Consider the following 19031-nt stretch of genomic DNA (forward strand, 5'->3'; position numbering starts at 1 on the left):
CTTTTAAGATTATTTTGAATTTTAGTTATGGACTTTATATAGTACTGAATTTAAAAATGCATTTATAGCCTTTAATTCATTGCATGGCAAACTTTAAAAGCTCAGGAAACACTACCTGTAATTATTTATTTAATAATTGTTTATTCTCTGCTATTTTTATGAGTGCTTTTAGAATCTTGGTCAAGTTCACACATGTATTAATTTTATTTTGTTTTGTTTTGAAATTGAGCCATGTATCCTACACTTCAATAGATAATGAAATGGTCTTATCATTCTATATAATATTTAGGAGAGAACAAATTAACTGTTTAATTGTGCTAAAACCTAGTGAAAACATACCAACAGTGATGTAGGTTATATGCCTATTCTTTAGTCCTAAACAAGTGCTGCTTAAACTCTCACTTTGGTTTTGAATTTAAATCAAAACTGTTTGTAACACTGTCCCCCAAATAGTTTCTGACCGAAAATTCCTTTCTTAGTCCCTTGCCACTGAAGTGTTTTTCAAGTGTTGCAAACCTGCTCTATCTGTTGCCTTTCCTCTTGAACACAATGAAGGCTATAGTTGGCATTCTGGAAAGGAAAAATGGGTTACTGGAAGTTGGACAGAATCCAAGCCTCAGACAGAGAGATGGTAAAATAGAACTATATAACCCTGAGCCCTGAACAATGTAGTTTAGTCTTAAGCACAGCAGTAGCGTCTACCATATGTATTCTGTTCCCCTTGATGATTTTAAATCAAAAAGATGATTCCTGATCAGTTAGGAAGTTTTGTCCCATCCGTGTTACTTGCTTTTGTAAGGTTTTGATGAAATCTTGAATTTTCTTATCTTGTCAACTGTTGGGAATTTGGTGGGGGACTTGGGGACAGGGTCTTTGTTCTCATGCAATTATTTTTTAGATGGTATATTAAGTATAAAGTAAATGCTTCCCTGCAAATGGCGTTGTGTCAAAAATACTAAATAGGAACTTCTAGTTCACAAACAAGTTACCTCAGACTAATTGCATCCTGGATTTTGTACCATTTGTTTGGTATACCAAACAAAGTAATATAGTAATAAAGAGTAAATCTAGACTCTGTTTCTGAAATCTCATCTGTGCTATCAATTTCAACATGTTCTTTTATTTATTTTTAAAAAATATATCAAGGAGGGTATATAAAGTATGAATTTCACTTTTTTTGGAGAGTTGCATTCCCCATAAGACATAGTATAGCATCTGCCACATGTGAAGGTTCAACAACATGATAGTTGATTGAATTTTTATAGCTATAATCTCAGTGAATGGAATATAGACCTGGAAAAAAAGAAATACATGGACCAGCTGAGTGCAGATTTTCCTCTGAGACATTTCAGAATCTTAAAAAGATAAAGACAGGCTTCTATGTTAGAGACAAGAAGCAAGTAATGTTAAACACCTGAGTATGTCATTTTACTTATCAAGCTGATGTAGATAACATTTACTTTTATTTAATTCTTTTCTCAGAATATAACCAGGAGTGAATGAAAGGCAAGATTCAAGGACAGAGGAAAGGAAGTACCTGTTCTTGAAATCTAACCTGAAATGGCTTTAAGAGAACCGACAATTTCATATTTTAACAAGCAAGATATTAATCATAGATGGAAAAAATGCTCTAATTTAATTAACACTAATTTCATGTTACTTTCTGCAATCTTTACTTTTTTCTAGAATCCAACCACCTCAGAGAGCAATTAGCCAGTTGCCTGTAGGAAAATAACTTTCTCTACCCCCCTTTCTCCCTTCTGTTCCCACCACTATTCTCTACCTAAAGTGGTGGCTGGATAATAAACTTCCAATAAATGCTAGCTGAATTTCTCTTTCTTCTTTCACAAAATACATATTACATTGGATAAGACAATGCACAGTTAGCATAATGTCACATAATGTCTCATAAATGTTAATTATAATTTTTATAATCATGATTATCACTGATTCTCTGAATATTATAAAGCTATTAAATATCTACCTAAGTTTCATAAATTCATTAGGATTTTATGACTTAATATAGAATATCCTGTATGACTTTGAGTAAAAAAGGAGACACTATAGCTTCTAATTTCTGCGCCGTCATTAATATAGTTAACGCCACAGACTTTGTTTTATTCTTCTGAGGTTGCTGTTCTGCCTACATGTTCTGTGACATCCCTTACTTGAATTTATTAGGAAATGACTATTAATGAGTTTGCTAATCCCTTACTCTCTCAGATGCATTCAGTGTCTTTTTCAAATGAGTCCCCTTAACGGTTTCCATTATCATCGTCAGCTCTCGCCTGTTTAATGAGGATTCACATCACTGTTTTCAGCTTTAGCATGTTTCCTGCAAAAGCAAAAAAGAAGAAAGCTAGTTATAACTGGAAATATGTGAAACATATCTTAGCTGTGAGATGGCTTTTATTGTCACTGTGTATTAAGAGCAATGTGGAATAGACTGCTTAGGGATGTTTATATGCTTTCAGGGTGATGCCTGACTTGCCCTTGTGATCACGTCTCAAGGGATGAGAAAATAAAATAGAACTTTAAGTGTATTTTCTGTTTCTATACAAGAGCAATTCGTGGTATACTTAGATATGATGGTAGAAATAACACTTTGCATTTTGCAGAGTCTAAACATCCCGTACTGTAATCAATGCCATGAGGATTATTGAAAATGCTCACTAGAGTTAAATACTCCGAATCACTCTGTGATTTATTTTAAAGGAAAGACATCCACAGGAAAAGTTAGAAAAGTAGATTTTTGGAATTAGTATAAACACTGAGGCAGAGCATAAATATCAAAGTTCAAAAAGCAATTTTGTAGCTTCTTGGAATGTTTCCTAAGAGGTACTGATGGGGGCAGCTCTTGATTTGAAACTGCTCCATGGATTACTATTATACACATGAACTTGGATACATTATTGTTTTCTTGATTACATATTTTCTATTTAATCAGATATATTTCACATATAAGTAAATATAAAGCCAATTGCTATTAGAAGTAATACAAAGTACCAAGCTAGATATTTAAGTAAAAGTGTTTAGGTAAATGTTTCCAGAAGATGAGCTAAACATAGCCTCTGAATGAAATTGTGGTGCAGTTTGCTTGACAGTTTCTAAAGGCCCCTTTCTGAGGAGATAGTTCCCTGGGAATTTGTCAGGGGGAGGGGGTGGTGGAGTGTAGCAAGGCCGGGTCAACTGAAACACAGTGAGAAGGTATAAGCTTTTCCGTAGTCTCAGCTTCTAGGCTCACCATGGTCAGCATACAGCTCTGAGGTATAAGTCAAAAAAGAAAAGAAAAAAAAAAAACCAAACAAAAAAAACCCAACAACAACATAAAACAAAAAACATTACTGTGAGAGGAAGTGACTATTCTCAGAGGACCCAGGCAGTGGGACTTTCAGAAGAGAGCAGGAACTTTATAAATATATGTCAGGAGAGCTACTTATTGGTACTAGTCTGGTTTGGGATCACCTAAACTTTGTCAGGTTCAAAGAAGAGTATGAATGGGAAATGCCAACTTTGTGATGTTAGCCCTCACGTATCTTTCTGTTGCGTCACACCCAAGATGGACTGTTTGCCGAGTGCCTGAAGCACAGCTGTGATCCTGAGATCTCCCTTCAAAATCATTCTGGGAATTATCTTTGTTTCTCTTGTGTTAAACCTCCTTTTTCCTGTGGCCCATGCTTTCATTTTCTTTCTGGCTTACTTCATTTTGCTGATGCATCTTGTGTAGGAAATTCCAAAGAAATGCTTTTGGGAATCAGATTTTTGATACCTTCCATGTCTTAAAGCATCCTTATTATACCTTCATATTTGATGGCTAATTTAGTTGAGTCTGGAATTCTAGGGTGGGAATAATTTTTTATCATGATTTTGAAGGCATTTGTCCCTTTGTCTTCTAGATTGCAGCGTTGTTTTTGAGCGGTTAGCATCCATTTTGATTCATGGGTCCCTACGTACGTGATTTGTATTTTGTCTCTGGAAGCTCGGAGAATCTTTGTCCACAAAGCAGACATTTTCAGTCCTGAAACTGTTACACTTTTGATCAGTGAACTGAATTAATTCTTTGATTTTGATCAGTGAACTGAATTAATTCTTTGATAATTTCCTCCCTTCCCCGCCCCCATCTCTCTTTATGGAATCATGACTACTGGAGCCAATTCTGGACTCATCATTTTCTTTCTCCTTCTTCTTTGTTTAGTCTTCCTCTACTGTTCTGTTTTGCACTCCTTTGACTTTGACTAATTTCTCTCCGTTTTGAAGAATTTTTCAACTTAATATTTCAAACTGAGATTGATTTTAGCTTTATTTACAAGAGATGTTTTAGCAATGAATATGTGTTTTTTGTTTTACAGCATCTTCTTCTTGTTTCATGAATGCAGTATCTTCTCTTAGCTCTCAAAGGATATTATGGTAGTTTTTTAGTAGTTTGCTTTTTTTTTTTTTAAGTTCCTTCAAATTCCTCTTTTAACAAGCTACTTTGTCTTTATATTTGAAGGTAGAGAATTTTCTCAGCTAACTAGTGATCTTTTTGTTTCTCTGTTCTTAGTTAATAGTGAGGGATTAAAAAGCTGATAAACTTTTCACATATGGGTGGAACTTGTCAGAATCATTTTCTCCTTAAGATATTCTTCCTTTGCCATTTTGTGGAGACTTAGTCCTTCTTCTGGAATGGTGAGATTTCAATGAGAGGACTCTTTCATTCTCTTGTCTCAAGGTACAAGCCTGGCTGTCAAATATTATGGGAACCAAATAGGGGAAAGAGGCTTGGGAACTCAGCATTCAGTATGCATAAGTTTGTCCAGTTTCTCTGTTTTCAGGATACTACCACACTCTCACTATAGACATCTGCTGATGCCACCATTTCCTCTCTCCAGAAAATTTCCAAACTGAGGCTCAGTGGGGAAAAGCAGTCACTGAGCAGCACAGATGTTGAGAGCAATCTAAGAGTCCACCTCCTTCTTAAACATCTAGTATGCAGGTATCCTTATTTTAACCCCAAACTCATCATACTCATTTCTGGAAGTACTAGATATCAGTTTCTGACATTTTTGAGTAATGTGTGGTTGAAATAAGGTTGGTCCTCAGCTTTTCCTATTGCCGAATTTGGTTCTTTATGGAACAGTACATATGGGTTAGTTGGATGAATTATTAAATAATATGAAAAACACATCAAATTTTAGCAACAAATGGGCCATCTGATAATTGATATAAAATTGGATTGGAGACTCAGGAAGTTGTTAAATTTGAGTCTAAATGAGACAGTCTGACTTGGATCTCAGAAGACTTATTGTTTCTTCCAGGTGTGCATCTTAAGAAACTTGGAGCATTTGTATAGTTTGAACTCAAAACCAGATACTGCTCAGTGATGAATTTTGCTCTGAGTTTTGTGGTTGACCTGAAATCCCAATACAAAGGAAAAGCCCAGGAGTGTGAAACCAGATCAACCAAAATATGAGACTATTCATATGAATACTCTGTGACCTGAGACCACTAAGGATCCCTTGACTCTAATTACAGTATGGTCTCGTTCAATAAATGTGGGAAGAGCGTATGATTTCTTTATTGATTTTGGCACCTGTTACATCTTTATTAAATCTAACACATGTTCTGAAGTAGGTCTCCAATTATAGAAAATATCTTATAATACAGTGTATAGATTCATCTAATGCCATTTTAATAATGTGCTATAAAGAAATGTTAAGCAAGTTATGCACTATCTGCAAACGTACAGACCGATGGAATGAATTTTTACTTTCAAGGAGGATGTTAGAAAAACATACCAAAAAGAAACAGTTATAATATTTTTTTTAACAGAAAAGTAACTAACAAAAACAAAGCATATTTTCGAAGGGAGCAACTATTTTCAATAATTTAGGAAGAAGATTGAACAATTATGAACATGTTACCAAAGACTTGGTTATATATATTATATATATATGTTTATATACATATTTTATATATATAGTAGAAAAATTAAATTCTTAAGCATTTTTGTAGAGAGAAAAATCAATGAGAATATATGAATTATATTCCAAAACTGCATAAATATTACCTTCTATACCACATGATTAATTCTGGAAATTATTTTCAATATAATTTTATTAATAACCATAAAATGAGAGCAATGCTATTTAATTTATCTATTACCTTTTCCTCCTTCCTCAAGAGTAATATGTCCATTTAAGAATCATAGAGATTCTATTAGTCTAGCATGTATTTTTAAGGATTAAGATAGCTAGTGGAAACTGAAAATAAATATATGACATTAAAATTCTAAGTTATCATTGTTTATTTGAATTCCTTTCAAAGAAGAAAGGAAAAAAGGAATATATAATTGGGAAAATACTATATTGTAATATAAGCAGGGCTCATTTAAGAATAAATGGTTGCTGGAGTGGGGGGGGTGGAAGACATGGGGCGGCTGGGTGATGGACATTGGGAGGGTATGTGCTATGGTGAGTGCTGTGAATTGTGTAAGACTGGTGAATCACAGACCTGTACCCCTGAAACAAATAATACATTATATGTTAATAAAAAAAAAAGAATGAGACAACTCCATACACATTTACATAGAAAGATGTCTATGGTTTGAGAAGATGTCCATGATATGTTGTTAAATTAAAAATAGTTGTGAAACAGTAAAAAAAAAAAAAAGGCGTACATGATTGAAGGATTCCACTTTTGGCTAAGTTGGATTAACAGGGTCTACATACTATCCCTCCTGAAACAACCAACCAACCAAAAAGAGAACCAGAAGCTGACATACATTCCTACATTCATTCATTCCACATGTATATTGAACACGTACTGTATGCCAGAGTTTGAGGTAGGAGTCGAGTGTACAGCAATGAGCCAAGCAAAAGTGTTACTGTTGTCAAGCTTAAAATCTAGTGAGGGAGACAGACAGCAAATACACACTTCTTAGGAAACAAACATGGGCCACCAAAGGCTACTTATGGTCTTGCCTAAGCAGACGGATCAGCTACCCTTATATTAGAGTGTATGTGTAATATATTCTTATATATCATTCTATTCCTCTTCTTAAAAACCTATACAACTATGTAATTATGTGTCTAGTAACCTTATATGTCATTAAAAACAATCACATTTCTCTGTGACCTCCTTCCATCTACCAAACTTCACTGATGCAACCCATTTGTTGGAAGCAATTCGTAGTTTGCTTTTATTTCAAAATGACAGACTGAACTGCAGATTGAACTTGAGTGAAGTCTATTAAAGGTATTGTATCAATTTAAAATTTAAAGCACTAAATTTGAGAAAGACATTTATATGTTCAGCTACAAAAATTCTCATGTCTTTCATACTATGCAAACTCTGAAACCTTCTTCATTTTACCCCCATAGAGAAATTCTGAACAAATTTATTCTAGTTTTTCTTTCTTCCCATTAAATACAATTCTTTTTTGCTGGGAACAAGGTTTCTAAAATTCTCCAAAAAGAGCACTGACTACATCAAAAATGTGATATGAAAAAAATCTTTATTATATAAATAAAGATATGCAAACCCTGACGATTGGTACACTTAGGGTGAGTGGCTTCAGTTTGAGATCATGCATACAATGACATCAAAATTATCTCTTAATTATAACCAAAGGAAGTGAGAATAGATTTAAGGCTTGGGGAAGGGCTGTTGAAGGGATAATAGACTTTTGATGTCTGTGTTGTCACAGTAGCACAAGAGTTAATTCCTGTGACTTCTGACCTTTTAGTGTCTTCTAACCAAGTATTGGCATTAATCTACTGCTTATCTGTCACCCACCACATTGTGTAGTCCCAGTCTCTGTTTTCAATTATCAGTCATTAGAGAAGGCACTGAGCAATTTCAGAAGAAAACTCACAAAACCTTTGACCTGTTTTTGTCAGATAACCACAAGTATTCACTGTAGATAAACTATCATTGCTTTATATTCAAGATGTAAAGGAAGGTTCTTTGCCGTATACCGACTTACTGTAACCTTTGTCACCTTCAGGTGGTTAAAAATGGACTGTTTTATTTTACTGATGGAACAGAAGAATTCACAAGGTCATTCAGTGAAATCTGGTGAGATTAGAATGGTTGACCTCTAGCTGCCAGGCAATCTATAAAACCCACAGATTTTTCTACTAAAGAAAACATGGGAACTAAATATTTACCAAGAGGTGATTATCAGACAGCTGTACTTTTATGTTGACTTCTTATAGGCAAACACAAACTTTTCTCAAATATTTGTACACAGTGTGATTGAAATCCATTATTTATATACTAAATATACTCACTCATCTTTAATCATTTCTTATTACACAAAGTGAATTAGTCAGGTATTCTGTATTTACTCTAAACTAATTTTTGAAGTTGAATATTAATATCCAATCCACAGAAGATGAACTTTGTTTTAAATTCCAACTCATAATTTCTTGTATAAAATACTCATGATAAAAACAATAACAAAATATTTTTTGTGCTTTATGATGTATTGTTGTCCTCAGGGGTAAAAATAACTGAGAGACTCTCAGACTCCCTTAAAGAGATGTGTCAGAATCAGTAAATTTGATTAGATTATGGGTAATATCTGAATGTCAAAATATGAGCAACTGTGTTCTTTCTCTACCTTGCACATGTGAAATAGCCAAGCAGGGCATCAAGTAAATACAATTATTTCCTGTCCACTCTTGTAAAAGTCTAGCTCTAGCCTGAAAGATTTTAACTCCACCATAATGAATTAAAAAATATATTAATCCCCTTTATTAATATACCTATATTCCAGATAAACAAAGTGACGTTTTGATGATCAAAATGGCTGTGTTTTTTTAGGACAGGTAGCAATTTTCTATAATTAAACTTTTATCGATCATTTCCCATATAAAAAATTCTGTTTGGAGTTTATGCAGGAATATAAAGATAAGAAACAAAACAAGAAGAAAATGTAAATGTGGATATTTCTCTAAAGTGTCTTACCCATGGGGTGACATAATAATTACAATGCAAGTGGATAGTGATTAATAGGATATCTACTGCTTTTTGAGAACTTGCTGTGTTCCAGGCACTTACATTAAGACTCTCTCAAATATCATTTAACCTTTACAACACACTGGAGTGAGCATTTTATCATCTACCTTCATTTTAAAGATGGATAAATAAAGGCATAGGGATGTTGAATCACTTTCCCTAATATCACACTCTTTACTATGTTAGGTAAATAAGATTGAATTCAAGTTTTTCTTACTTCAAATCCAGCACTCTTAATTATGTCATGTCCATTATCTAAAGAGAGGTACAGAAAAAGTGCTGTGGGGTTCTTAGCGGGAGAAATTAATGTAGACAGAAATTTTCAAAGTGGTGTTTGTGGCATTGGAACTGGAGATTTTTTTTTTTTAAGATTTTATTTATTTGAGAGAGAGAGAGAGAGAGAGAGAGAGAGCACAAGCAGGGGATGGAGCAGACTCCTCACTGAGCAGGGAGCCCAACCCAGTGCTGGATCCCAGGATCCTGGGATCATGACCTGAGCCAAAGGTAGATGCTTAACCAACTGAGCCATCCAGGCACCCTGGAACTGGAGATGTTAAGTAGAGGTAGGATTTGGAGTTCTGAAAATGGGAAAAGCATCTTAGTTAGAGGACAGGGGGAGGAAAACCATCAAATTAGGAAAGGGAGAGGATTATTAAGGAGTCATTAACTCATCCAACTCTCTTTCAAGATCGAGTGTTGACTATATACTTGCCTGTGATATTGATTACAAAAATATAAGTTCATGTCTTTAACTATTAGAATACATAATGCACCAATGGGATGGGAAGAGTGGAAAACATTGATCCATTCCCAGTAAACTCTTAACTATTCCTCAGATTCTACTGCTGACCTCCTAGACTCCATATTGGGCAATGACAATGAACTATTTATTATTCACTACTTTGGCCATAGCCTTCAAATCTCTTTCCATCGATACGAACGCTTTACCTGATAAAATTTTTTTAAGACCAAGCTCAAAATGATCTCCTCCTGCAGCATCCTATATACAATGTGTTGTTCTTTCCTTTTTTATTCTGCCTTATATTACACATATCCCCAGTAGCCTCAACACAGTTGTGTCCCAATGGTACTTTTCCATGTCTTTCTTTCTCATCCTGAGCTCCCATCTCTTTTCTTCTTATATCTCCTTAGCTTTTAGGATTTGGCCCAGAGCAGTTATCCAATAAATATTTTGGGATTGAACAAATGGAAAAGTCATACAGTAGCTATTTTTAGGATGATTATCAAGGTGAGTATATGTGGAAGATGAGAAAAAGAAAAGCAGCCTCTGACAGCCAGGAGATGGACTGAATCCAATAAGGGAGAAGGAAAAAAATTTGAAATATATTAATTTTATCAAATAAAAATTATTTAACTTATTGTTATTATTGTTTAATTTATTATTATGAAATATATCCATGTTCATGCCAATGCCTAATCTGTAAAGCTGTCATCATTATAGTAATCTAAATAACTACTGAGGGCTGAGTGCTGGGCTCATCCAGTCTGAGGGCAAGTAGAACACACATCATCTTCACCCCAGTTCCAAGCTCTCTTTGTAAAAGATTGAATTCTTTGTGTTCCTAAGTTGCTTATATTTGTTAAAGCAAAACAACATTTAGATATTGGACCATTAATTAAATTTTGTAAATTTCAAAATTACGTGTATTTGACATTGATTCAGGAAACCAATTTGTTTAGCCATTTCCTTAAACTATTTAAAGTATTTAACCATCTCACCTTTCTTTTGAGATTTCCTTCTCTATAAAACGGAATTCAGGAAGCATTTATGAGTACAAGTAAGAGCATTTTAACTACAGAACATTTGAAAGCCAATTGAAATTGTTCTTTGAAACAATACATTCAGGAGGACAGTTTTCCCTCCTTCAGGTCAAGCATTACGGTGGTGTTAAGAGGCTCTTAGGGTTTCTGGAATCTGGAGTTTACCACACTCTCTGGAATGGTTATCCATTCAAAGGAGCGTGTGCGTGTGTGCTCACTGATCAATGAATAGGCCTCTATGGGACCAGTTTGTGTTTCTCACTGGACTAGCCCGTGAGGGATGTCTTGTGAAGTCATACATCTTGGTAGTCGCATGTTATCTGTGCTTTCTTCCCCTTTTACTTTAAAATGCAATGCGGATAAGTAATAATTCTATGAGTAATCGCTTAATGTTTTTTGCACTCAGCAGCAAACAATGATCTGTACTCTTTCAACAGCGGGCTAGGCTCCTGGGAGAATGCTATCTTTGCCTTGCAGCTACTGATTCTATTTGTGTCTTCCGAGTTATAGCCCGTGTGTGGGAGATTAAGACTGATTGCCCGTGAATGCATCTCCCGAAGACTGCAGATAAATCACTACATAGATAAAACTGCAATCCTCTGTCAATTAATTCTACTCTTCAGATATGTTAGACGTGAAAATCTTTAATCGGGACATTTCTATCCAATTTCTATTAATGATAAAGACATTCAGAGAGGTGTCTGGGAAAGAGAGGGACTGCAATCAGTCATTAACTTCTGTTAAGTTATACCTCGGCAATAAAAGTTTCCAGTGACTGTCTTTAAACACGAGAAGCTTAATCTTTGCGAAACACTGGCAATTTAGAGCATTTAGAATGTAGTTTGGGGCTTCTGTTTAACTGTTTCTTTTTACTGTCAGCCCATTAATCATAGAATGTGAATCTTTTGATTCATATTTTACCTCTTGGATGCTTTGATGTTGCCACTTTTTAAAACCAAATAATAATAATTAATAAATTCTCTGGTTCTGTCAGCGTTGGTGAGCTTTTTTTTGCTCCAGGTAGTTCACATAGATACAAATGTTTGAAGTAGACAAAAACGTGTTTCCTAGAAGCAAATATTCACCACCATCATTATGATTGTGTTTTGAGTGGTAAACTGTATAAATTTTGCTGAATTTTTGGTGATTTATTTTCTCTGGGTTTGTATATATATATATATATGCAGGAAAGCAACTGTTTTTAATTTATGCAGGGTGCACTGTTGGCAACCATCATCTTAGGTAAGTAAACAATCCTATGTTGATGGACTTATTTAACCTTCATGGTGATATTCATTGGCTTACACCTAGCGATCTTCCAAACAAGCATGTATCCTCATTGGTAGTGTGAGAAGTGTGTGCCATACTGTATGTATGGCCATTGGCAAAATACAGCCTATGGACCTTGTTAGATATGTAAGCAGATATGAAAATAGCAGTCTGGGCAGGTCACTGTGTTCTCTTTTTAAATGCAATTTTCATAGGTGAATTGATTGATACAGATGTGTGTTTTAAATCTACTTACGTGTGTTCCCAAACTCTCTTTTCCACTTCACAGCAGAGAAATGGTGTCTGTGGTGTGGGATAAAGGAATGGTCTTCACTAGAGAAAAGTGTCAACCTCCTGACCTCAGTATGTTTTAACATGTGTCATTCTATCCCCTTGACAAATCTGGATCTGCTTTCAATGAGCTAAACCTCCTGCCTTCGTTTTTGTTTTTTGTTTGTTTTTTTTTTGTCCAGTGATTAAGAGCGTCTTTTCTACCACCCAATAGGAATGTAATTATGATTTTATGGAGTCTTACATATTTTAACTCGGCAATACAGATTTTATTAGAAATGATGATAAAGGTGATTGAGGAATCTCATGGGATTTAGTTGATAGAACATTTAAATTAAAGAGTGAATTGAGAGGCCCAAATATTTAATACAATATGAATTAAAAAAACAAAAATCGTATATATTTCCTGATTATCTTCTTGTTTATTTGTTTATCTTTTAAGCTTTCCAAGCCATTTATAACTGCGGGGGGTTATAGGACACTGTAATATATGGTGAAACAATGCTTAATATGTACCCAAATCATTAGATATAAACACGGCAGGGATATCTCCTATAGTAAGCTTATACTTAAGGGATATAAAACATGTCTATGTTCTTTTTCATCTGTTTTGGGAGGATAGTTTTAGTAGTAGGTCTGGTGGAGAAAAGGTTGGAATATGGAAAGTTCCAGCTGGTCAGTTACAATTATTTTAAAATATGGTTGTAATAAAAGGATGACCTTGCATGCTAATACAGATGTTATATAATATTAATTCAAATTATGAATACAATCACTTGCTTATTCATAAAAATTTCCTTAGATAAGAAATGGCATCAATATTAAATAAGTGAATATAACACAACATTTACTACAATAAAGATTGGAGGGATTGAGTTCTAGAAGAATGAGCAGAGTCCAGAAAGTATGGCATCTTCTCTAGAGTAGGAGCATCATAGAGGAGAATGAAAGCATTGAAAGATCAACTTTGCTGAGTGATAATGAGATAAAACAAAACCACATCTAGGAAAAAAACACAGTGTTATGTTGTTGAGGGCTTGGGGATTGAATTCTTTTTTTTTTTTATTTTATTTATTTATTTGACAGAGAGAGAGTGCACACAAACAGGGGGAACAGCAGAGGGAGAGGGAGAAGCAGACTCCTCACTGAGCAGGGAGCCCGATGTGGGGCTTGATCCCAGGACCCTGGGATCATGACCTAAGCCGAAGGCAGACACTTAACTGACTGAACCACCCAGGCGCCCTGGGAATTGAATTCTTGACTGTGGAATGAAATTTGTTCTCTCCCAATTATTCATAGTGGGCTTTTGGGCAAGTTATAGAAACTTGGAGACATAAGTGAGGTATGAGGATTAAATGAAGTATGTGCCAAACAAATGAGAGTTAAAGAAATTATCATGCCTTTCCTCAACAGGTAATGCAGCAGGATGATACTTAGTGAAGAGATAGAGTCATATTTTCATCCATTCATACACTCTTCTGTTCAGTATTTATTAGAAGACTTCTTTGAATCAAGCATTGTTTGTGTTAGATGCTAATTAACCATTGTTGATCAAGCCCTTGATTCTCCAGCCTATTCTCCACCTTTTTGCGTACTGCTGAGAAACATTGTAAAAATATACTAGCTATGAACTAGTCTCTAAGTACAGAACCGTAGGATGTCATTATGTAGGTGGTATGGACATTGAGCAAAGATTTATAATGAGCTTTAGAAGACAGACATCTGTTACCACCTAGCTGTCATCACCTAATTTCTTATTCTTAAATTAGGGGTATTAATATTTGACACCTCCCTAGCCTTGCTCTTTGAGGTAACTGAGATTACCTTGTGAATATTTGTGAGCATCATTAGGAGTGCAAGGCTATATAAATATAAGTTTTATTCCATTATTCACTCCAACATGTCCCATGGCATTTACTAGTGCAATTATAATTCAAAGCAATAGGATATAAGAATTTGAGTCACAGGACAAATCTGCACTGCAACTTTATTTTGTGTGGTATATTTAATATAAAATTTTATTAAACTCTTTGAAAATTTGCCCCCTTAAGGGGTTAGGTTAAATAGCCTGGATTAGAAAACTGAATTTTATAATAACAGCTGAAATTCTAGCTTTCCACTTTATTATACTAACATCTCATAAGGGATTCCAGAACAGTAGATGACTTTCCATAATATGAATTCAATACTTATTTGCATTATGCAGGTGCATGCTTTAGATTGGATCCTAACAAACTCATGTCTCAGGCCTTATTTTGAGGACTATAGGGTTTTTTTTTTTTTTGGTCTAAATTTCAAATATAAAATTGATTGTTAATGAAAAATTGCACGATGATTGTTATTTAGAATTTTAAATATTGACTTTCAGAATAGAAAAATATATTTTTGAATGGCTGGTTGGTGCATTTATGATAAAATATGGAACTCTTCAAGCAGAGTCTGCAACAGTGCAACCTAGTCAAACACATGAACATTTCTGCAGCAAAGCAATAAATATTTATATAAAGTGGGATAAATAGAGACTTTTAAGTTGCCTCAAATCAGCTAATTTCCAGTTCTTCTGCCAAATTAACCTGAAGCCAAACATTCAGTTTTCAGAGCTTTTGGGATTTTGGACTTGTGTATCTGAGATTTCAGATTTCATAGCCTGGTGGCCTCAAATGCTTGATTCATATTCTTGGGTATTTATTCTCTCTGCCTCCTCAGTTACTTCATCTTCAATGTGAGGATAATAGTAGAACCTACCTCACTGGTTGTTACAAAGTATAATATGTTAATATTAACACAATGCTTAGAACAGGACTAGAATATAATGAGTGCTATTTAAATCCTGTTTTATAATATCATCTACTTAATTTAGAATCAGAAAAGAACAGGTTTGCAGGGAATTAAGTTCAGTATTCTGTAAACAAAAGTTGTGGCACGTTTTAACATGGCAAGTTTGAAGTCACTTTCATTTATTAGATGTAGGCATTTTCTACCCTTATGCTTTCCCTCTTACATGGCTGAGTCGGGAGAATGGGCAAACAGAGCCACGGGACATGTGTTCATACCAGTCCATGCTATTGCCAGTAGAAGTTTAGACAGAAAAGAAGTTTAAAATTATGGACCAAAATAGCATCCTAAAAATGAGATTACCTTCCTTATTTAGGGAAAAGTTGATGAATGATCTCCCTGGGACTGGACCTTTCTTAGGTCCAAGGACCAAGATAGTAATATTAAAAAAAAAAACAAAACAAGTCAGATGAGGTGGTATCACCTTGAGCCAGACAGCTGAAGAGCACCATCCTTGCCAAGCACCACAGGACAAAAATGCCCCTAGGTGTGGTTTATATTTTTCTTTGCTGGCTTAGGTATGGGAGGTAGGGGTGGAGATGAGCTCCTTGTTCTCCTAAACCACCTCCTCCTCCTGGGGAAAATAAGCCCAAGATTGTTTTGAAGGATGAAGGCAAGGAATCATGTACTCCTTTGTCATGAGCTTCTTCATGGACATGGATCTCATCTGGCCATGGAACACAGAGTTCTAGCAGCCTTGGCTTCCACGGTCATTCCTGGATGGGCATGACCCTCTTCTCTCTTCCTTAATCTTAATCCTTCCTCTAGTTTAGGACCCCAAGTTTCAGATATTTATAGCAGTGTTGATATGATTTCAGTGAAGCACTTCAAGATATTTTCATAAACTTTTTCAGCTTGTGAATTCATTTACACAATTTATACATTTTTTTATCTTCTTGCAACACAATTTTAGCAATAGAAACACATTACTGAGAACGTGCACAAGTGTGATTGCAGGCTGTAATTATGAGATACATTGTGCACAGTGCTTTGGAGTGAGATTTTTGTGATCCTGTCCTGTAGTATACTAGATAACTGAGATTTTGAGAAAGCTACCAATACTGAGAAACATAACTTCATCAAATGATAGTGCAGGACTAAAAACGAGTCCTTTGAATAGATAATTCCTTAAGAAGGTGTTTGGTGCCCAGTGGATAGAGACTGTATGAAATAATACTCTATTTTACAAAGCCAGGTTATATAATAATATGCCTGGCACTTACTGTCCTGAATTCTTCAACATTCCGTAATGTTCCCAAGAGGAAAAGTTCTCTGACTTCATTTAGCAGGAAGGTTGTTGAAGGGGAAAAATATGTTTCCCTCTATTTTGAGTAAGAACAGACAGAGATCTTTGGAAGGCTTTATGCTGCACCATGGGTAAGGAGGTTGTACTAAACAATCTATAAGAAGTAATAAAAGTGTAATTTTTTTAAAAATAAAAGAACATTTTATTTGCTAAAAGGAGAAAAAAATTCTGGGGAAGGCGTTTTAGAAGTAATCTTTCTTGTGAACATAAATTTGTTTTATTTACTTGACCTTTATAATGTCATAAACATAGTCCTTATGTGCCTGCAATTTCTCAGTCCTTCCTATTTTTCTCCCTCAGGTGTGCTAAATCTCATCACTGATTTCACCTGGAACCCTGGGGGTTTCTATAACGTATTCCTAATTCCTGTATGAATCCTTCTGTGTTCTGGTACCTGATACATACTAGTAATCATTTTATAACCTTTGCTTTTTAAAACATTTTTGGATAGCCTTTCTATTTAAGATCCAGGAATTTGTATGAAACCACAGAGGTTATATTGCTTTTGAACTAAATGTTGGTTTGTGGAATTTCCTTCCACTGGAAACATGTATGGGTCTGTTGTTCTAGTGTTTTCTCCGTTTTATAATATCCTACTTGTTTGTCTTCATTTTCAAAGCTGGAGAATTTGCCATTAATTTCCATATTTTATAAAGGACTAACTTTTTTCCTTCCTTTTTTTTTTTTTTTCTTCTTCTTCAGTTGAGAGAGACAAGGATTTTTCTCACCAGCGAAGGCATTACAAAGAATTCCGGTTTGATCTGACTCAAATTCCTCATGGAGAAGCAGTGACAGCAGCTGAATTCCGAATATACAAGGACCAGAGCAATAGTCGATTTGAAAATGAAACAATTAAGATTAGCATATATCAGATCATCAAGGAATATGCAAATAGGTAATGACTTTATATCTAACTTACTATGCAAACAAAGGTTAATTGTAGTAAAAGCCATTGATAATCCATGTGATCTATCAAATCATGTTTTCTTTGGATGTAATGACGTTGAGAGCCAGGTATAGACACATTGAAAATAAGAGTAATTGATCTGAAAAATGCCTTCCACATTCCCTAGCTTTTCCGTCCTCCTGACACCAATCTGTATACTAGATGGTTTCATGCTTCCCAGGTCCCTTGTCTCATTTTGTAAATGAGAAAATTTCCATTTTAGTATGCACATGTAAAATTGATAATTAAAATAATTTAAATAACTTGGTGTTTTGTAAGTTAGAGAAGAGAGCAGCTTTATTTCACCCTGGCATAAATGTAAATTGCTTGTATGTTGTTATGCGTATTTTGATATAAGGCGTTACATTTGCAACAGGTTCTGACCATTGACCTGTATGTCTTCTGTCTGTAAAATGGTTCATTCAAATGGTGCAAAAATGGACAGATAACCTGAAATGCTAAATATATGAAAACTTCAGTTGATAATTACTGCAAATGAACCATCAAATAGAAGAGTTGAAAAGAAGCTTAGTGTAGTTCTCAGGCCTTTCCCCCAGTGAAGACGTCTCTTGGATAACACCTTTATAGGTGATAAGCCACCTTTGTTGGACAGCTCTGTCTCCAGTAGCTTCCATTCATTAGATCTAGATCTTCCCTTTGGTGAAATGGTATGTCTTTCTTTGATGAGACAGATATTTAAAGACAACCATCTTGTCCCGTCCAAGGCTCCTCCCTCTCCTTGTTGAATATTTCTAGTCTCTGATGTTTAGATTTCTCTTGGTCTTCAAGAGTGCCAGAATTCCCAAAAGGGTGCTCATTGGGACAATAGCCCCTCATAATGCTCAATGAAGAAAAAAGAATAAAAAGCTTCTGAGGTCAAATGCATTTGAAAATCCTGCCTGTTAGACCATTCTCTAGGAGATTCACAGTGCACATCAGAATATTAAAGTCTTAAGAAAGCTTTAGAGTAAAGAAACCTAGTCTTCATCAAAATTATTTGACTGTGAAATCTTTTCCTCTGGGTCGTATAACACTTAATACTCATGAAACACTGTTTCAGCCGGATGGACTTTAATAAATGCTGATCTTATTTTTTTTCTTTTTTTTAATTTTTTATTGTTATGTTAATCACCATACATTACATCATTAGTTTGTGATGTAGTGTTCCATGATTCATTGTTTGTGCATAACACCCAGTGCTCCACGCAGAACGTGCCCTCTTTAATACCCATCACCAGGCTAACCCATCCCCCCACCCCCCTCCCCTCTAGAACCCTCAGTTTGTTTTTCAGAGTCCATAGTCTCTCATGATTGGTCTCCCCCTCTGATTTCCCCCCCTTCATTCTTCCCCTCCTGCTATCTTCTTCTTCTTTTTTTTTTCTTAATATATATTGCATTATTTGTTTCAGAGGTACAGATCTGTGATTCAACAGTCTTGCACAATTCACAGAGCTCACCATAGCACACACCCTCCCCAATGCCTATCACCCAGCCACCCCACCCCTCCCACCCCCCACCACTCCAGCAACCCTCAGTTTGTTTCCTGAGATTAAGAATTCCTCATATCAGTGAGGTCAGATGATACATGTCTTTCTCTGA

At 35.2% G+C, this 19031-nt stretch overlaps 1 protein-coding gene across 3 annotated transcripts in view; it reads left to right on the plus strand.

Annotated features, from left to right (window-relative positions):
- Positions 1–19031, plus strand: part of BMP5 (bone morphogenetic protein 5) — a 110256-nt gene that overhangs the window by 38333 nt on the left and 52892 nt on the right. For all 3 annotated transcript variants that reach the window (XM_088024343.1, XM_028097794.2, XM_028097795.2), the window contains exon 2: positions 17189–17381. In XM_088024343.1, the coding sequence (XP_087880469.1) occupies positions 17189–17381 (193 nt within the window). The remainder of the gene's footprint in view (positions 1–17188; positions 17382–19031) is intronic.

Source organism: Eumetopias jubatus, unplaced genomic scaffold, assembly GCF_037043125.1.
Source record: "Eumetopias jubatus isolate StellerSeaLion01/CBP00866 unplaced genomic scaffold, mEumJub1_p1.0 scaffold_6, whole genome shotgun sequence".
NCBI lineage: Eukaryota > Metazoa > Chordata > Mammalia > Carnivora > Otariidae > Eumetopias > Eumetopias jubatus.